At 46.6% G+C, this 21,680-nt stretch overlaps 1 protein-coding gene and 1 pseudogene across 1 annotated transcript in view; one reads left to right on the forward strand and one right to left on the reverse strand.

The window, feature by feature from the left end:
* Ptprj (protein tyrosine phosphatase receptor type J) overlaps nucleotides 1-21,098 on the reverse strand; it is a 168,690-nt gene extending 147,592 nt beyond the window's left edge. Inside the window, exon 1 of the mRNA XM_070032324.1 lies at nucleotides 20,794-21,098. Coding sequence (XP_069888425.1) covers nucleotides 20,794-21,069 — 276 coding nt within the window. The 5' untranslated portion in view covers nucleotides 21,070-21,098. The remainder of the gene's footprint in view (nucleotides 1-20,793) is intronic.
* LOC138833898 (10 kDa heat shock protein, mitochondrial pseudogene) lies at nucleotides 1,474-1,951 on the forward strand (annotated as a pseudogene).
* Nucleotides 21,099-21,680: the final 582 nt, after the last annotated feature.

Raw genomic sequence — 21,680 nt, forward strand, 5'->3', positions numbered from 1 at the left:
AACACCCTGGCCCTGAGTTCAAGCTCCAGTAACAGCACATATGGAGGGGAGTGGGAAAACAGGCTGGAAGTGTGGCTCAAGTGTGTGAGAGTGCGTACCTAGCACTCACCTAGCAATCCCCAATACTGAGAGAGAGAAAAGAACAGAATCACACAGGTTCTACATAAGTTACACACAGACAAACATGGCACAAAGCAGCCCCCACATCTCAAGCGGTATGTCTGTAAAGGCAAGGATTAAATTTGAAAATCTTTTGAAAAACAGTAACACCCATCGGTGTCACTGTGTCATGCCTATAATCTGAGCTATTCAGGAGGCTGAGATCTGAAGATCAAGGTTAAAAGGCAGCCTGGGCAGGAAAAGTACATGAGACTCTTTATCTCTAATTCACCTCAAAAAGCCAGAAAGAGAGCTGTGATTCAAGTAGTAGAGCACTAGCTTTGAACAAGCAAAAAAAGGTGAAGGACAGTGCCTAATCCCCAAGTTCAAGACACAGGACTTGCACAGCTACACCCAATGCCAGTGTGGGAGTAAGGAAGCAGGCATCAGGATCCTACATTCTAATGGCTGTGTAAACAAAGCATCCCTTTTGGAAAGTTGTTTGGCAAATAGTGTTAGATAATAGAAAGATGCCTGGAGATTGATCCTGAATAATCTCTATAGAAAAAGCTATAATGAATTAAGACATGTCCCCGTTCTATGTGTATGCACGCGCTGAACTCAGGACCTCTTTTTTTTTTTTTTTTTTTTTTTTTTGGTCATGGGGCCTGAACTCTGGGCCTGAGCACTGCCCCTCAGCTCTTCAGCTCAAGGCTAGCAATCTACCACTTGAGCCACAGCACCACTTTTGACTTTTTCTGCGTATGTGGTGCTGAGGAATCAAACCCAGGGCCTCATGCATGCAAGGCAAGCACTCTATCACAGCCACCTTCCCAGCCAGGACCTCTAACTCTTGCTCAGCCTTTTCATTCAAAACTGGCGCTCTACCACTGGAGCCATGGCTCCAGTCTAGCATTTTTCTGGTTAATTGGAAATAGGAGTGCCACAGACTTTTCTGCCCAAGTTAGCTTTCAACCATGATCCTTTAGATCTCAACCTCCTGAGTAGCTCGGATTATAAGCATGAGCTAACTATTTGTCTAGGTCCTGTACTATTTACAAAGGTAAGAAGTTTGACTGTTGCCTGACTCTCTCACTAGGGGGAAAATTTAGTGAATTCCAGGTGGCACACCATGGACAAAAATGTCTGTTTATTAAGCTTTTGTAATTAAAGAATCTGAATCTGTCCCCACTCGGTGATTACAATTGTTTTAAATAAGGAGCCACCTGGAATAAATCATAGTGAAAACTACTTTAAAATGATCATTGTTCCATCATGAAGAGGATAAGTGGATTTTTTCTTCCTTTCACTGGTCTTAAATTATTTTTAATGCTGTTACACCATTTTTACATAATTTTAAAAAAAGTTTGGTCTCTCCTTGCAGCGTCGGCGTGAGAGCAGAGTCCGAGTGGCGACCGCGGAGAGTCATGGCCGGACAAGCATTTAGGAAGTTCATTCCTCTGTTTGACCGAGTGCTGGTCGAAAGGAGTGCAGCTGAAACTCTGACCAAAGGAGGCATTATGCTTCCAGAAAAGTCTCAAGGAAAAGTATTGCAAGCCACCATAGTGGCTGTGAGATCGGGCTCTAAAGGAAAGGGTGGAGAGATTCAGCCAGTTAGGGTGAAAGTGGGTGATAAAGTTCTTCTCCCAGAATATGGAGGCACCAAAGTAGTTCTAGATGACAAGGATTATTTCTTATTTAGGGATGGTGACATTCTTGGGAAGTATGTAGAGTGAATACATCACTAAAATGGCATCCTGTGAAGCTGCCCATTCCATGGAAGTTCTGAGATCTTTCATCATGTAAATAATTTCCATATCTCCCTTTTATAATAAACTGATGGTAACTAAAAAAAAAAAGTTTGGTATTTTTTTTTAATCATGAAAGCTGGACACCTGTAGCTCACATGTGTAATCCTAGCTACCTGGAAGGCTAAAATCAGAAGGACCTCAGTTTGAGGACAGCTCACGCAGAAAAAAAATCAAGAGATGACATCTCAACCAATAGCTAGGAACAGTGACAGATGTCTGTCATCATGGCTGCATGAGAGACTAAGGACAGGTGGGTCTCAGTTCAGGGCCAGCCATGGCAGAAAACTCCAAGAAACTTCATCTTAACAGAAGAGTTTGGGCATGGTGGCACTTGTCTGTTGTCTCAAATATGACCCTCAAAATTAACCAATGCAGCCAAGCACTGGTGGCTCATTCCTGTAATCCTACAGGAGGTTACTCAGAAGGCTAATCTGAAGATTGAGGTTCAAAGCCAGCCCAGGCAGGAAAGCCCAGTCGACTCATCTCCAATTAACCACCAGAAAACCAGAAGTGGAGATGTGGCTCTAAGTGGTAGAGCACTAGCCTTGAACAAAAAAGCTCAGGGATAGCGCCCAGGCCCTAAATTCAAGCCCCATGACTACCAAAACAACAACAATTACAATAATAAAAATTAACCAATACAAAAGCTTTTTTACAAAGGAAGCACAGTTCAACAATAGAGCATATATCTAGTAAGGGCAAGATCCTGAGTTCAAACCCAAATAGCAGAGGGAAAAAACCAACTTGATTTTGTAGCAGCTCAGTCTCAGAGGTGCCCGCTTACTCCAAAATAAAGCAGCCACTTGAAATGCAGCTCTGGTTGCCTGTTCCTTTGTTTACCAAACAGGGCAAAGTTTCCCAGAAACCCAGCCTGGGCAAGGTGACACTCACCTCCGGCCCATCACAGTTCCAGTCTGCGTCTCCAGTGAGCAAAACTCACAGGCAGGAAAGGCACCCAGGTAGTAAGTAACAAGTCACAGGAAAATGAAGGATTGACGAGTGGGTCAGGAAGTAGAATAAAGAATCAGTTTCAAAATGTCCTACCGCTCACAATCAGAATGCCTGGCACAAAGTAGACAGTAACTATCTGAGGCAGATTTTTTTTTTTTAGTGAGCAAATGCACTCCTTTGCCATCACTCCCTGAGCAAACCATGGCAGAGCCCTCATCAGCGCAAGTGCCTCCATCAGACAGGCAATGTGTACTTCCGTCATAGTCTTGAGAGGAAAACATAACTGTCACCATGAGAGCAAAAGTCAAAGGGAGAGGGTGATGGTAATGTTTAATGGAAGTCTATACCATAACCCATCCTGGGGCCATGGAGTATCACAAATTCCTAACTCTAGAAACAAGAGGTCTTGGCTTCCACCCTGGCTCTCACATCCATGAGCTGTGTGACCTCAGGCAGGTTGCTTTACTGCTCTGTTATCTTGTTCTCCTCTCCTGGAAGATGAAGAGGAGACCTGGCTCATCAGGTCAGTGCCCACACTGCAGTGGATGTGGCAGTGCCTGGCACACAGAGAGCATGCGGTCAGTGTCAGTTAATTATTCTTCAGACAAGAAAAAACGAAAGCTCAGAGAGGTTTATTCATTCCCCAAAATCAAACAACCTAAGAGGAGGTGCTAGAATTCATACCCAACCCAGGACTCCAAGCAAGCTAAAACCCACAAGGATTATTATGATACCCTTGCCCCGACAAATAAATACACACACATACACACACACACACACACACACACACACACACACTCACGTGCACACACACACACACACACACATATACAATTTAGGACTGTCAACGCAAAAGGCGAGAAATTCTGAGATAACTGGAAGTGACAGGAGAGGCAGCCTACTCCACTGAGGACAACAGCCTGAGGACAACATGACAGGGTGATTTCTCAACTAACATCTTTTCTGAGGCAAGGTCTGGTCTAGGCACAAAGGAACCAAAGAGTCAAGGTCTCTGCCCCCTTGGAGCTCATATTCCACTGCCCAATGCTAGGAAGGGGGAAAGGAAGTAGGTAGTGAGATAGGGACATCTGCTGTATTCAGAAGGAGCCAGGGAATCTAAGAACACTGCAGCATGATCCCCACCCTGAGGGAAAGCAGCCAAGAGTCTGTTATAACAGAGACAGGTAAATAGGTAAATGGAGTCAGAGGGGTAGATGACTGGGGTACAATAGGAAGGAAAGCGGGGGGAGGGTTCTGGTCATCCAGGTGGGAGGTGCAGGGTCTTTCAGACCACAGTTTGAATCTACATTAACAACAATATGAAGCCATGAAAACTGCAATGCAGTGGGATAATGTGACTCAACATGTGGGACAAACAGCACCTTGCTATGCAAGTGCAATAGCCTAGCAGAGGGGGCTGTAATGTATGTAGCTCAGCAAGAGAGAGCTTGCAGGGCAGGTAAGGGGTCCTGGGTTCAATTACAACAAGGAAGAAAAAGATGGAGAGAAACAAGGGAGGGCAGGAGGGGAGAAGGAAGGGTGTAGCATATGACGAGAACTTGATAAAGGCCTCAGCTCCTGTTCTCCCTAGCTGTCCTTCTCCTTGTACCACTAACCCCAACATAACCCTGCCCCCTTTTTGGAGCCTCCATTTCTAAAAGAGATGTGGCCTAAGGTAGAGGCCTCCAGAAGGTATTTCCCGAAGGTGCTCCTCAGGTCCAGCCACAGCTGAGAAGAGCTCACCAGAGGAGGTTTCAAAGGCCTTGATCTTCCATTAAATAAGTAGGTTCTAATCTGAAGAGTGATCCCAAGACTGAGTGCACTGCCTTTACAGATAGTCAGACCTCCCTGCTGAAGACAGTCAGGCAAACAGAACTTACTCAAGGCTAAATAAAACACTCTTTTTTTTTTTTTTTTAAGTTTCTGCTGAGATTTTAGGACATAAAGATTTGAGTCTTCTCCACCCATTCCCCCTCACTCTGTGTAAAAAAAAAAAAAAAAAAAAAAAACACCTCACTTCTCACACCTGTAATCCTAGCTACTTAGAAGACTGAGATCTGAGGATCTCATGGTTTGAAGCCAGCCCAGGAAGGAAAACAGGTGAGACTCTTCTAATTAACTACAAAACCACAAGTGGAGCTGTGGCTCCAGTGGTAAAATGCTAGCCTTAAGCAAAGCACTCAGGGACAGAGCCCAGGCTCTGAGTTCAAGTTCAGAACCAGCAACAACAACAACAAAAAAGTGATTTCTGATAGCTGAAATTTATATAATAAAAACTTTTTTTACAGTTATTGATAAAAGAGACAATATATGCAACTTCCTTATTGATTATCCTATTTCTTTAGATTTTTTTTTTCAAAGACAAGATGTCACTATGTAGCCCAAGTATCTCTATGTGGCCCAACCACCCTCAAAATTTTGATCCTCCTGCCTCAACCTTCCAAGTGCTGGAATTAAAGGCATGTGCCAACTTGCCCAGAATGAAATGGACATTCCTAAGAGATTCCTTCCAAGAGATTTCTGTGGGTTTATGGCCCATTGGTTGACCTTCCAAAGGGCAAACTTTAGGCCACAATACCATCAACTATCACCAAAGTTAGCGAATAAACACCATGTATGTCACCCCTTGTCTTTCCTGGAGCTGTGGCAGACATCACTAATTGATCCCAGCATTCAGTCCTACTGAGCCAAGACATCTAATATCATCCTAGAATCCCTTTTCTCCCAGCCTCAAACAGCCACTACCAATCATTTGAAGATTTGAGGACCGATTTCCTTTTACAAGCTTAATGTCCACAAGGTCTTTCCCAACTCTGGCATTCTTTGAGGTAATGATCCTTTCCTACCTTTCTCTACTAGCAATTATTAACAACCCAGTTGCCTGGCAATGAACTCAGCCTGTTGAGGTTGATCAGATCAGATCATGTGTTCCATCCAGAGGGGGCAGGTTTTTATTTCCTGAATCTGGGACTCTTTGTCCTCCTCAGGTAATCCTGCTCCTACCCCACCCCCTCCCCCCCCCTTTCTCCCTCTGTCAGCTACACCTCCCACATTTCCTGACCAAGCCTGAGAGAGGCTGTCAGGATTAAATCAGGGCAGAGGAGAAGGCATTCCTGGAAAAACTCATTAAGGAAAATGCCCTGTGCTGTGAGTACAGTTCACACAATAATAATGACAGCATTTGGCAGTTATGGAACACATTCTGTACGCCAAGCACCACCATGCTGGGGGAGGTGCAGATACATCATCTTCTGGTATCTTGATCACAGTCTTCTGACGTATTTATTATCCCCATTTGACACAGGAAGAAAACTCAGGCTTTGAAAGCTACTAACTTGCTGGTGGTGACCAAGTAGGCGAAGTGAGATTACAAAATATCTACATACCTGGCTCTAGGCAAGTCCCTTCATCGCTCTGTGCCTCATCTCTAAAATGAACACAGTCATTGTAAGACCCAAGAGTCCAGCATTGGGTATGACCTCGCAGTGGACATCCGAATGACCCGCTGAAGTTTGGGTAATGTCCTGACCAGGTCTGTCCAGCACTGAGCCAGAAGTTTCTATTTGGCTCCTAGTAAATCACACGAGTACTGAGTTCTCAGACAGCCTGGGTGCCCTGAGGCTGGCATTGCACCTTACCTTAGTTGGTTTCTCCTCTGATCTCATTCCTGTTTTTACCCTGGCTGTCTCTGAAGGCACTCTCTCTACTTATATAACCTAGAGGCCTCTATATGCTCTAAAAGCCAAAAACTGCTCCCAGGAGCTGCTGGGCAGGGGAGCTGGGCAGTGAATTTCTTCATCCTAGAAGTTCCCCTTGAATGCCCCATCTCCTGAGTGCCACTGGGCTAGTCTGGCCTCAAACTTCCTGGTTCTGTGGAGCTTCCTCTTCAAGTCCACATGCCCTGCGGCAGAGCTTACCACCTGTGTATCACATTGATACAGGCAAGGTGGGAAAAGGACCCATCATTTCACAGAGGAGGAAACGGGGGCTACGAACACAGAGAGAGTGTGGCAGAATCCATACCCAGAGAAGAGATTCCTTGCACTGTGCTTATGCTACCCCAGACACCCTGAAAAGGCTAGGGATTGAAGGTAAAACCGTTTTTAAGATCTAGTAACGTAAGTATTTGTCCTCTGTGTACACACATTCTTGCCGTTCATACCTACTGTTCCGATAGGAGGAAGTCAGGAAGAGACTCACAGTTGATCACATGGCAACAGAAGGCCAGCCAGTGCCATTCAGTAAGACTTTCAGGGCACCAGCCAACCTCACCAAGACTTCAGAACTGGTGTTACCTGAGCATGGTTTTCAACCATTGGCTCTCCACACACAAACATACATACACGGGGGGGGGGGGGGGGAGAGGGAGAGAGGGGGGGACACTGGACAAAAATCTAAAAACAATGTTGGCTATCCCAACTGCCAATTAAGGAAGATGCTGCCGAGATCCCAAGGCCAAAGCCAAGGACACTGCTGAATATTCTACAATGCATGGAACAGTCTCCCAAAACAGTAAAGTACCAGGAAGAGGCTACAATGCTTGCTAAGAAGTGTACTCATTATCTTGCCCATGTAATTGTAACCCCTCTGTACAGTTCACAAAAAAAAAAAATGTTGGAAGTGCAAAAAACAAAAACAAAACAGTAAAGTACCTAAGCCCAAAATGGTAATAGTGCTCGGGTCAAGAAAGTCTTAAGGGGGCTGGGAAGGTGGCTCAGTGGTAGAGCACTTGCCTTGCATGCTCAAGGTCCTGGGTTCGATTCCTCAGCACCACATAAGAAAAAAGCCAGAAGTGGCGCTGTGGCTCAAGTGGTAGAGTGCTAGCCTTGAGCTGAAGAGCTGAGGGACAGTGCCCAGGCCCAGAGTTCAGGCCCCACGACCAGACCCAAAAAAAAAAAAAGAAAGTCTTAAGAGTTAACAAACGCAGGAGTGGTACTCACTAGACACTAGGCTGGAAATGAACTATACAACTTCTGGGAAAAGGATGGGAGGAAAAACTAGGAGAAAACAAGGGAAGGGGTGACATTGTCCAGAAAGAAATACACTCATTAACCTGACTTATAACTGTAACCCCTCAGTACATCACCTTTATAATAACAGTATTTTATTTTTTTAATTTTTTAAGCTGTCACCACTCACCCTAACCACACCATCAGACAGCAGCAAAGTCTTAATGCCAGGCTCCAAGAGCAAAGTGCTCCATGTACATCTTTCTAAGGACGTCAACACTGTTCACAAGGTCTGTGGTCAACTGGCAGAAGAGAGTCTGTTTTTACCACCGCCATCATGTCAGCTTAGGTAAAAGATGTGATGCCCCAGTCCAGAGGCCGGCAGAAGTCATTGTCTCACACAAGGCAACCCTTGCCAGTACTCCACACCGCTCTGTAGCCTCAGCATCAGGAGGCACTGTGTTCATAAAGAGGGGTGAGCTGCAGCGGACATGTAAGGGCCTGCAAAGTGCCACAATCTAGGTTGGGTGTCTTACACAACTCCCCCTCATTTAATCATTCCATCTCTGCGGCTTGGTAATTACCACGATTTCCAGATGAAGTAACAGATCCTGAGACGCACAGAACCTGGGCAGATGGCAGGGTCTCAAGGTTGCAGGTGAGGCATAGGCACATGATGGATCTAGGTTTCTACTCATATCAAAACCCAGGATGCTCTTCCCCCGGGTCTCCTCTACAGAACATCCTCAAGTTGCGTCACCTGTGTCTAATTTTACAGATGACATCTGAATCTCAGAGAGATCCAAAGTCATCCACAACAGGGAAGCTGGGCCCTCTACATGATGTCATGCATTTGTTCTGGACCAAGACTTCCAAAGGCTCAGCCTTTACCACCTTACAGAGGCAGCATCTAAAATCCACAGCAACCAAGCACAGGTGGCTCACGCCTATAATCCTAGCTATTCAGGAGGCTGAGATCTAACAAGGTTCAAAGCCAGCCTGTGCCAGAAAAGGCTGTGAGATGCTTGCCTTCAATTAGCCAGTAAAAAGCCAGAAGTAGAGGTGTGGCTCAACTGGTAAAGTGTCAACCATAAGCAAAAAAAAAAAAAAACAAGTGAGACATAGAGACCTCCAGTACTGGCAAAAATAAAATAACATCATATGCTCCACAGAAAAGATCCACTTATCTTCTGTGACTTTGTGAGGGTTGTCACTCCTGCCACATCATGATTCCAAGCAATGAATGTCACCCCTCCAACAAAACAGCAGCCATCCCACCTGTAGGGATAGCCCTGGAGCCCCGCAGTCCTCCCCCAACATGCCCTGGCCTGTGTTAGCTCTCCACAACCAGCTGGTGAAGGTTCTGAACCTGAATTTCCCACTCCGCACTTAGGTCATAGGACTCAATGAGTCAATACGTCCAAAGGGCTGACAACAGTTCGTAATACATATTGAATCCATGAGAGCTACTGCTATTATTTCAATTAGCTCAATTTATTTTCACAAGCATCAGAGATAAGTTTAGGAAAAACAAATACTAGAAATGAACTGAGGACTAATCACAGGACCCATGAGTAAGGGCTCCCTTTCCCCCTCCCCTCCATCACCGAAGGAGATGGAAGTTATGCACTAGAAGAATATTTCCTAGCAAAGGAAGATGCTAGCAACGCATGACCAACACTTCACAATTGGCAGAAACCACACCTGATGACAGCAGAGGAAACTCACCCCCAACCCTGGGTCTGCCAGGTAGAGTTTTTTGTTGTCACCAAAAAAAAAAAAAAAAAAAAAAATTATATAATATGAATGTTTTCAAAAAAACATTTGAAGGGCTGGGAATGTGGCTTTGTGGTAGAGTGCTTGACTAGCATGCATGAAGCCTTAGATTCGATTCCTCAGTACCACATAAACAGAAAAAGCCAGAAGTGGTGCTGTGACTCAAGTGGTAGAGCATTAGCCTTGAGCAAAAGAAGTTCAGGGACAGTGCCCAGGCCCTGAGTTCAAGTCCCAGGACTGGAAAAAATTTGAAATACCTTGCACCAAGTAACAGTGGCCCTTCTAGGAAGAAGATTCCTGTTTATCTTTGTGGCTTTCTGGGGGTACCCCTAGGGAGACATCTACCCCAATTATTTAAAAAAAAAAGAAAAAATATGTTACAATGTATGTGTAGGAGGTTATTCCATTTTGGCATAAACAGAACATGCATTTAAAAAGACAAAGATCAGCCAGGCACTGGCGGCTCATGCCTGTAACCCTAGCTACTCAGGAGACTAAAATCTGAAGATTATGATTCAAAGCCAGCCTGGGCAAAAAAGTCTTTAAGATTTTTGAACCATGATCCTCAGATCTCAACCTCCTGAGTAGCTAAGATTACAGATGTGGACCACTGGCACCAGGCTGTATTTTATCACTTTTAAGTGCTGGATCAAAATTAACTAATTTTTTCAATTTCAAATACACTCACTTTGTTTTTTCCAAACTTGATTTTACAAATACATTTTCTGAAGCCTATTAGGTTGAAACCATACATAGCAGTTGACATCCAGAGGACCAAAAACAGCACATAATTTCATAGGGTTCAACTTAATAATTATGGATGAGCCAAGCCAGAGGATATAATTTCATTTGCCTCTTGTAAGTGAAGTATAAATTTGAATAGTTTTTAAAAAATAACATGAACACATTATTATTGTGCAGAAAACAGATGACACTTGAAATGGTCATGCCATTAGCAGATACTCTGAGACACACCTTTAATGGGAATAACAATCACAAACTCACAGAGATGCTGTAAGGGCTGAAGGGGTTCATAAATGTTAAAAGATCTTATAAGCTATAATTTTTTAACCCAGGTATAGTGGTACATACCTGTAATTATAGCACTTGGAGGTAAGAGCAGGAGGATCATTGAAGGATTCAAAGACTACATAGCAAGACCTTGTGTCAAATATTACATTTAATAATGATTTGTGTGTTTGGGTTTGGGTTTGGAGGTGTTGTTTTTGTTTGTTTGCCAGTTCTGGGGCTTCAACTGTGGACCTGTGTACTGTCCATGGGCTTCTTTTTTATGCTCAAGGCTAGTGCTCTATCACTGGAGCCACACACCACTTCTAGCTTTTTCTGAGTAGTTTACTAGAGATAAGAGTCTCATGGACTTTCCTGCCCAGAGTTGGCTTTGAATAGTGATCCTCAGATCTCAGCCTCCTAGAGTAGCTAAGATTATTAGCATAAGCCACAGGCATCTGGCTTAATAATGTTTTTAAATAGTAATTTATATCAATGGCTCAGCAAAATAAGAAGGCAAAATCATAGCCAGTATGTGATGGGAGTTTCTTCCACACTGAGTGCTTATCATTCAGGTCCATTTTGTTCTCCACAACAATACAAAGTGGTAGCTATTCTTGTCCCCATTTTATAGATGATGACGAGTGGGGCTCTGGACGTTAGCAGTGTGGGCCATGGTCATAGAGCTAGCAGCAGAGGAATTCAAGCTCATGTGGTGAACACTGGCACTCCTCAAACAATCTGAATGGTCCACTCTTAATGACACAGCAACATTACAATGCTCTGGCCCCCTCAACCAGCAAGAGGAAAGGCACAATCCCCTAGATTCCCCTGTGGGAAACAGGTGGCACAGTCAGAGCAGACTCTGCAATCAAAGCCAAGAGTAATACCTTCACATGCCCCATCGGGGCCTTAAAATAACTCCTCTTGACCCTACCACCAGTGGCAATGTACCCAGTGACAGGAGGTGGCCTTGGCCAGAGCTGGCCGAGTCTCAAGAGAAATGCTTAAGCCAACACAGAGAATCATGGCTTCTTTTTTCTTCTTCTTTTTCTTTCTTTTTTTTTTTTTTTTTTTTTTTTTCAGTCCTGGGGCTTGAACTTAGGGCCTGGGCTCTATCCCTGGGCCTCTCTATGCTCAAGACTAATGCTCTACCACTTGAGCCACAGTGGCTCTTCCAGTTTTTTCTGTTTGTGTGGTACTGAGGAATCAAACCCAGGGCCTCATGCATGCTAGGGAAGCTCTCTACCACTGAGCCACCTTCCCAGCAGAGAATCCTAGTTTCTTTAAGGGACAGTATCCCTGCAGTTGGTCAGTGTTCCTGTGTTCCTTCGGGGGCTGGATCACATTCTCCCATCTCCCATCATCTCATGCTTACTTACTCTCTATGAACTCCATTAACACACTTATCCAAAGAAAAACAGAACTTCGACTGCAACCAGAGAAAGCTCCACTGTTCCACATTTTGCATTTTAATACATTCGGGTGCGTATGTATGTGTGTATAGAACGTGCACAATTCCTAATGGATTTGACCTCTTAAACTCAATTTAAGAGATTTCATAGCATGATTTTGGTAACTCATAATTATGGCCTTTGTCCTAACTTTAGAATCTGTCTCTTGAGTAAGTAGAATGCCTCAGTGTTTTATCAAGTGTTCTCATAATTCCACATCCATTTACAGGCAACTTTAGCATAATGTGATATCGCTTAACTTATCTAACTACCTTGTATGTGACAAACACTGCTATTACCAGCATTTTAGGGACATGACCACTAAGGATCAGAAAGGTCAGGATACCTGTCCAAGATCACACAGATAGTCAGGTAAGAGCCAGCACTCCAGCTAGGTAGTTAGCTTCCAAATTCTACACTCTCTCAGGGCTGCATCTAAAATAACTGGAGGAACATGCTCGAGACAAATGAGTGTTAAAGAACTAATTTCTGCCAGGTGCTGGTTGTTCACACCTGTAACCCTAACTACGCAGGAGACCAGGAGATGAGAATCACAGTTTGAAGTCCAGCCCTGGAAGAACAGTAGCCTTAAGACTCTTACCTCCAATTAACCACTCAAACACCGGAAGTGGAGTTGTAGCCAAAAGTGTTAGAGTGCTATCCTTGAGCGAAAGAGCTCAGGGGCAGCACCCAATCCCTGAATTCAAGCCCCACAACCGACCAAAAAAAATTGTTTTTCCTTAATTTCCAAAGAACTTGTACAAATCCATACCAAGAAAAAGATCATTTTTTTTAACTGAACAGGGAATTAACAAGAGAGAAAGTGACAAGTATAAATTTAGGCTCCAAACACAGGAAAAAAATACTCAATATCTCAAAATTAAACACATAAAAATAACATAATCAATTGTTTTACTTCTAAGATGTGAACACATTTTGAAACCTGAACAGTAAGGACGTGGAGAAACAGGCCTCGGGAACACAACCAAGCCACAGGGCTCAAACCTTAAATACCACCATGATCCAATCACATCTGAAATCCTAGCTACTCAGGAGGCTGAGACCTGAAGATTGCATTTCAAAGCCAGCCCAGTAGAATAAAAGCCCAAAGCAGAGCTATAACTCAAGTGGTAGAGTAGTGGTCTTGAGTAAAATGAATCTCAAGGACATAAGCCAGGTGCTGAGTTCAAGTCCCAGGAATGACCAACACACACACACACACACACAAACACACACACACACACACACACACTTACACTTCCATACCTGCATCTCTAACCCAGCAGTCCAAGTGCTGAACCTGACCCAATGGAGACACTCTTGTAGAGGTTATAGGAATAAGCACCAAAGACATTTTCTGAAGAATGATTTGTGGTGGCCAAAGAGAATGCACTCAAATAGCTGATGTAGGCACTGTTGGGCAAATGGTCAAATCAATTATGGCAATCCACTCTGAGTACTACTAACTAGTCACTTCTAAGAATGAGTTAGAGAGATGGGCAGAAATATGACAATCTCGGGCTGGGAAAGTGGCTCAGTGGTAGAGCGCTTGCCTTGCATGCCTGAGGCCCTGGGTTCGATTCCTCAGCACCACATAAGCAAAAAGAAAAAAGCCGGGAGAGGCGCTGTGGCTCAAGTGGTAGAGTGCTAGCCTTGAGCTGAAGAGCTGAGGGACAGCGTCCAGGCCAAGAGTTCAGGCTCCACAACCGGACCCAAAAAAAAAAAAAAGAAATATGACAATCTCCTAGTTAACAAAAACAAAAACACTAGAATGCTCAGTGAAAACTTGCTGTAGATAGAACCCAGGGCCTGTACCTGCTAGGAAAGCTGCTTTGCCACTTGAGATACACTCTGAGTAACCTATAAGATAACTTTTTAAGAAGCTAAATATCAGTAATTGTGTATATGACATGGAAACATTACTTTATCCTGGGAAAATACCCATCTCTGAAGAGCCCTGACAATAGTAGTGGCCCCCTTACCTACAGGGGATTTATTGCAAGCCCCTTGGGTCAAAGACTGAAACCACAGATACCATATTGGTCCTGTATATGTGTTTTTTTCCCTTCCTGTACACACAAACCCATGATAAAGTCTAATTTGTAAATTAGGCATAGTAATATATTAAGTACAGTAAGTTAGAATAAAATAGAACAATTATAGCAATAAAAGTTATGTCAATGTGCTCTTTTCTCCCCACCACCACTCAAAATATAGAATTTTGGGGGGGGGGGGGGTGTGTGTGTGTGTGTGTGTGTGTGTGTGTGTGTGTGTGTGTGTGTGTGTGTGTGTGTGTGTGTGTGTGTGTGTGTGTGTGTGTGTGTGTGTGTGTGTGCGTGCGTGCGTGCGTGCGTGCGTGCGTGCGTGCGCACACGCGCACACGCGCTTGAACTCAGGGCCTAGGCACTATCCCTGAGCTTTTGTGCTCAAGGTTAGGCTCTACCACTTGAGCCACAGTTCCATTTCTGGCTTTTTTGGTGGTTAATTAGACCTAAGAGTCTCAAAAAGGGGCTGGGAAGGTGGCTCAGTGGTAGAACACTTATCTTGCATGCGTAAGGCCCTGGGTTTGATTCCTCAGCACCACATAAGCAAAAAGAAAAAAAGCCAGAAGTGGCGCTGTGGCTCAAGTGGTAGAGCGCTTGCCTTGAGCTAAAGAGCTGAGGGACAGTTCCCAGGCCCAGAGTTCAGGCCCCATGACCAGACCCCCTCCCCACCCCCAAAAAAAAGAAACCCTAGTAACTAACAACAACAAAAAAAAAAAAAAAAAAAGACAAATTCTGGGCTGGGAAGGTGGCTCAGTGGTAGAACACTTGCCTTGCATGCCTGAGGCCCTGGGTTCTATTCCTCAGCACCACATAAGAAAAAAGCCGGGAGTGGCGCTGTGGCTCAAGTGGTAGAGTGCTAGCCTTGAGCTGAAGAGCTGAGGGACAGCACCCAGGCCCAGAGTTCAGGCCCCACGACCGGACCCAAAAAAAAAAAAAGTCTCAAAAGACTCTCCCACCAAGGCTGGCTTTGACCCACAATCCTCGGATCTCTGCCTGGGGCATAGCTGGGATTACAGACGTGAGTCACCAGAGCCCAGCTTCAAAACACAGAATTTTCTTTTTTTTTTTTAAATTTAATTTTATTTTATTTGTGAACATACTGTACAGAGGAGTTACAATTACATGGGCAGGATAATGTGTACATTTCTTACCAAGCATTGCAGCCTCCTCCTGTGTTTTACCCTTCACATCCCTTCCCAGCCTCCCCCCTCCCCCCCAATCCCAATCCTTTTCCTTCCTCCCCCTTCCCCCCCCCCTCACCAACGTTGTAAAGCTCGTTTTGGACATGACAACTTGTACTTCTCATTGTTGCAACAGGTCCACCTGTATCCTTAAACAACTGGTTTTTCCCCATCTCCTCCACAAGTTATACTGACATCAAATATAGTGAAAGCAGGGGTTATACTGTGGGGGAGGGACATACAAAGCAACAAAGAGATAATCTTATAAATGTGTTAGAAACACATGCATGAAAGAAAAAAACCTTAAAATACACATCTAAGGGTTCATTTTCCTGACATCACATTATCTGACCTTTTCCGCTTGACTCATACATATACTAGATATTACAAATAAGGGAAACCATGGGACCTATGTTTCTTTGGGCCTGGCTTACTTCACTTAATATAATTTTCTCCAAGTTTTTCCATTTCCTAACAAATGGGGCAATGTCATTCTTTCTGATGGAGGCATACAATTCCATTGTTTATATATACCACATTTTCTTGATCCATTCATCTACTGAGGGGCATCTGGGTTGGTTCCATATCTTAGCTATGGTAAATAATGCTGCAATAAACATAGTTGTGCTAGTAGCTTTAGTGTGGTCTTGTTTGTAAACATTTGGGTAAATGCCCAAAAGTGGGATTGCTGGGTCATAGGGGAGTTCTATGTGAAGTCTTTTGAGGAACCTCCATACTGCTTTCCAAAGTGGTTGAACAAGTTTACATTCCCACCAACAATGAAGTAAGGTTCCTTTCTGTCCACATCCCCTCCAGCATCTGTTGTTGTTAGAGGTCTTGATTTTTTGCCATTCTAACTGGAGTGAGGTGATATCTCAATGTTGTTTTGATTTGCATTTCTTTTATGGCTAGGGATGTTGAACATTTCTTCATGTGTCTATTGGCCATCCTTCTTTCTTCTTCAGAGAAGTTTCTCTTTAAGTCTTTCGCCCACTTATTTATTGGGCAGTCAAAACACAGAATTTTCTACTTAATATTTAAGACCTCAGTTTGCCATAGGTAACTGAAACCTTAGAAAGCAGAGGCAGACAGAGTGCCTCATATAGACTTTAGATTGAAGGGTTTTTTACCCAACCTCTTAAGTTATTTTAAATAGCCTGGGGACTAGGGGTATAGCTCAGTGGTAGAGTGCTTGCCTCCCATGCACAGGCCCTAGGTCCCATCCCCAGTAAGAGAGAGGAAAAAAAAAAATTCCATTCTAAAGAGTATATGAAATTCCTGAAGTCAGACACAAAATTGTAAATATGGATAATCCTTTGGGGAAAGGTTTCCTCCCACATGCAAACACTTTTACAAAGGTCTTGCACACACACTCCAGGAAGATTAATTCCCACTGTATTCATTAAAACCGATAAATTAATACCCACTGCATTACAAACTTCATGATAAGCTTTAATAGTCACTCACTGACTCAGAAACCATGAAATGACACTGGTCTGGGTCCTGGCTCAGGCACCCAGAAAACCACCACTCCCCTCCTGCCCTGGAGAAGCAGATAGTTTGTGACATAATAACGACATTGTGTGCCTAGGCCTCAGAAATGGCAGCCAGGGCACAGCTTCCCTCTAACAGGAAGAAGGAAAAGTGGAACTGAAAATTATTTGCATGTTTAAAATTAGCCCTCTGTGGGAGCTGACACTACTCCGTTTTCAAAATGCCCCATCGTGGTCCGCTGTCTCATTACCGCCACCCCTCAGCCAGGCATTTCCATGCCATGGAAATTCTGAGACAATAGGGCTGCAGCTGTCACTAATAAGGAAGTAATAACAAATTTCCTACAGCTCCCGTCCGCTCAGGGGTCAGCAGAAAAGCCACTGGACAGACAGCCAGCCATCTGAGGTGATGAAAAAGTGGCTGTGGGCTTTTCTGGTCTGAGATATCTGCCACTTCCAGGCATCTGGGACTTGGGGAGTCTCTGGGTCCCTCTTTCAGTCATTGCTTCTCTGGCTAATCCAGTGTCAGCCCTTCCACTGAAGGCACAATGGGGATGTCACCCCACCATCCATGTCACCACCGTGACTGCTCAGATGAGCTGCATCACCCGAGCCCCCAAAATCAGGCTCTTGTTCCCTGCCTCCACTCAGCGGCTGCCCCCAAAATTAAGCAATATACCACCTTTGTTAACTTCATAACCACCACCTCCTACTTACATAACTATGAACTCAATGTTTTTCTTTAATTCAGCTGCTGATTAAATGTACACAGATTTAGTTACCAAGACACGAAAGGTAACCTTGTCCTAGATATAAAGGCATGGGCTTGACATGCAGCTTACAAATATTTCTTTTTCATGAACACCCTCTAAGACAAATAATCCCTACCTTATTTTTAATAGTGTGTCACTACTTTAAAAAATTAATAAAAATAATCTAGGGATATTCCAACTCACTCTGCAGGGACACACTTGATGAACATTTCTTCTATGAACAAATAACTCGCAGCCCTATTTCTCCCCACCCCACCCCCATACAACACCAACAGTCACTCATTGCACATGATCTGCCTTAAGTTTTAGTTGGCGCTTCCTCTCTATCTTATTTAATCCTTTCAACCACCCACTGAAGCAGGAAGTTTTAGTCCCATTTCCCAGATAAGGAAATGAAGAGTCACAGGGGCTAAGGGACTGCCCCAAGTTTACAAAGCAGATTCTTAGTACCAGGAGGACCAAAAGTCTCTCCAGATCCCAACCTGTCTCCAGGGAGGGCAGGCTGGGCTTATTATAACCGAGCTTACAAAAAATAAAACAAACAAGGGATGGGAGTGTGGCTCAGTGGTAGAGTGCTTGTCTAACATGCACGAAGCCCCAGGCTCCATTCCGCAGTACCACATAAACAGAAAAAAGCCTGAAGTGGTGTTTTGGCTCAAGTGATAGAGAACTAGCCTTGAGCCAAAAATGCTCAGAGACAGTGCCCTGAGTTTGAGCCCCATGATAGGTATAAATAAATAAATAAATAAATAAATAAATAAATAAATAAATAAATAAAATGAGCCAGGGAGTTGTTGAATGTTGAAAGGGATGACATCAATCAAGATACAAATTGCATTCATAAACTTCTTTATTAAATGGCAACTACTATGTACAGCTACTTAAAGATGATTTTTAAAATAGCAGGGGCTGGGAAGGTGGCTCAGTGGTAGAGTGCTTGCCTTGCATTCATGAGGCCCTGTGTTCGATTCCTCAGCACCACATAAGCAAAAAGAAAAAAGCCAGAAGTGACGCTGTGGTTCAAGTGCTAGAGCGCTAGCCTTGAGCTGAAGAGCTGAGGGACAGCGCCCAGGCCCAGAGTTCAGGCCCCATGACAGTCCTCAAAAAAATAAAATTTAAAAAAGCAGGAACGAGGATGCTAGGTTTAGAAGCGTCTGTTTTACAACTGGAGATGACTTGGGATACAAAGGACTCAACAGGACTCTCAACACTACCAAGACTCACAAGCCTGTCTCTTGCCACAATGCGTCCCCCGGCTGCTTTAACCACACATGGCTTCTAAGCACAGGACAGTGACCTGGAGGAGCAGAAATATTGGGCTCTCCTCTGCCGCTCACCAGTTATGACTCTTTGTAAGTTCTGAACCTTGGTTTTTCCCTCAGATAAAATGAGCACTTGAACAGCCCCTCCCGGGTAGTAGTTCTGAAATGGTCAAATGAGATAATACATTAAAACCTCAACTACAGTGCCTACCCTGCCTAATGTTACCTATTAATTATAATATTATCAGTGGTATGATGTTAGAAGAGAAATGCACAGAAAATTGCATCTTCTCCAGCACTCAGAATAATTCCCTTGACCAAGAAATAAATGAACTAAGAAGTAATTACTAATGCCAGGCCCAGAATCATTCAGCATCTTTGGCCTGGGCCTCAAGCATTACTTTTAGGAGCTCCATAACTTCTCCGCTGACAGAAACTGCTCAGGAGGGAACCAGATTCTCTCTGCTTAGGAAAGGGCGTTATTCCCTGGTCTTCTTCACCATGGGGCTGAACTTGAAGTCAAAGCTCAGGCAAGATCCAACAATAAACCAATTTGCTCTGTTTTCTTAAACTGTCTGCACACAAAACCTAATCGTTTAGCTTGTCCCTTTGTTGTTCTGAAGCGAAACAAAAATATTTCAAGTCACCCCCGTGAGAATTTTAAAAAGGAGTCAAAATAACGTCTTTTGTACTTGAGAGGAAGCAGGTAAGTACTTAGGCTGAGGGATTAGCTACAATAGATAATAAGGGGGCACAATGGGTGGGGAAACTGGGAAACTGAGATGCTGGAAGACTCAGCACTTAGTAGGCCAGGAAAAGCCATTTTTGAACCTGGCATCGCATCCCCCCCCCCCTTCTCTGAGACAGGGAGGGTGGTGGGAGATGATTCCAACATGAAAGACTTTTACTAGTTGCAATATTTAACTCCACCCATTTTGGCACTCTGGTTTGGGGTGTATGTGTATGGTTTAGGCTTCTCCTTCTCTTGAGAAATACAGTCCTTGCAGCTTCTTTATAAAAATCGGCCTGATGGGGGCTGTTTGAAATTAAAGGGGGGGAAGCTGGTCTGTGAAGCTATTTGGTTGGCCCTTTAGAGTGTTTTTGTTTGCTGTTGCTCTGCTTTTGTGTTTCCCAGGGAATAACTGTTTATTATCTATTGTAGCTTCATCCTTCAGCCTCATTAATGACCTGCTTCCTCCGAAGTGCAAAAAATTAAAAACAAAAAGTTATTTGGGCTTAAAATTCTCCCAGGGGTGAAGCAAGAAAAATAAAAATAAAACAGGCAGGAGTGGGAGACGGGGGGAGGGGGGTGCCCACAAAGCCCGAATTCAACACCCAGAAAAGCCAGCCCCTTCCCCGGGAAGATGACAGGAAAAAGGCCAGCTGCCTCCGGGCAATGCCTTCCCGTGGCCACTTTATTCCCAAGGCTGGGAACTTGCCCCACACACCAGAGCCCCATCCACCTCCCAGCCGCCCGGCTGCCCAGCGCCCGGCCCGGCGCACCCGTTGGGGCCTGGCCGCTGCCCTTCAGCCCGGCCCCTGGGGGCCCCCGGCGGCCCGGGTCGGAGGTCGGCCGCGGCGTGGCCTCCAGAGCTCTCCGCAAACACGCCCCCTCCGGCCGGCCCGGCGCGCGAGCCAGGCCCGCGCCCGCCAGAGGTGACCGGCTCCGGGGAGAGGCCGGGCCACCGCGCGCGCGGAGCCCACGCGCGGGGGGGGGTGCCCACCGGGGAGGCGCCGGGGTCGGGGGAGGCCTGCATGCCGCCCAGCTCCGCCGCCCGCCCCGGGTTCTGAGCAGCCCGCGTGCCAGACCGGCCGCGGTCCCCGCCACCTCCTCCACCCCCACCCCGCCAGCCCTGCTCCGGGATCCGGGGGGAGGCGGACCCCGCGCCGGCCTCCCGCCGCACCCCAGGCAGGGTCGGGCCGGGCAGGTGCAGGGCCGCGGGTCCCGCCCCCCGCCGGCCTCCCCCCGCCGGGCCCAGCCCGCCGCTTACCTGGCCCAGGCGCGGCAGCGGCAGCAGCAGCAGCAGCAGCGGCGGCAGCAGCGACGGCCGAGGCGGCGGCGGCGGCGGCGGCGGCACCCGGCGCAGCCCCGGCGAGCGCGGGGCTGCGGGCTTCATGCCCCGCGCACCCTGGAACGCGCCCGGGACGCGCGAACCGGGCCCCGTCGTGCGCCTCGTCGCCGCCTCCAGCCACCGCCTCCGCCGCCTCCTCCGCCAGCCGGTCCGCCTCGTCCGCGCTCCGCCCGCCCCGGGCTTCCCCGGGGACATGGTGGCAGCGGTGGCGGCCACACGGCGGAGCCCGGCGCGGCGGCGGTCACGGGGGCTCCGCGTCCCCGAACGCGCAGGGGCTTCGCAGGGCGGAGCGAGCGGCGCCCACCCCTCGCGCGCGGCGTCCGAGTCCCGGCTCCCGCGGCCCGGGCCGCTCCCGCTGCCTCCTCCGCGCGTCATGCGGCTCGGGCTGCCGGGAGCCGCGGCGGGCGCTCGGCCCCCTCGCTTCCCCCTCCCCTTCTGAATATTCATCGCTTCCTCCCGCCCCGGCCGGCCCCGGGCGGCAGCCGCGCTCCCCGGCCCCTCGCCGCCCTCCCGCCGCAGCCCCCGCCCCCACCGAGCGGGCGAGCAGGGGAGGGGACGGAGGGGAGGGAGGGGACGGGGGAGGCGGCGGGGCCCCGCGCGCGCCCTAGCGGCTCCCCGCCGGCGGGCGGAGGAAGCGCCCCCTCCCTGCCTGTCCCCCTCCGCCCTGCCTCCCACATTCCTGGGACTCGAGACCCGGGACACCCGCTCCAGCGCCCGGCAGCCCGTGCAGGTCGGTACCGACTGCCCAGCCTCCGACCTGACGTTTGACCCAGACGCCTGGCCAAGTCGGCACAGCCGGATTGGTC

Source organism: Dipodomys merriami, unplaced genomic scaffold (assembly GCF_024711535.1).
Source record: "Dipodomys merriami isolate MVZ:Mamm:240054 unplaced genomic scaffold, mDipMer1.0.p SCAF_21, whole genome shotgun sequence".
NCBI lineage: Eukaryota > Metazoa > Chordata > Mammalia > Rodentia > Heteromyidae > Dipodomys > Dipodomys merriami.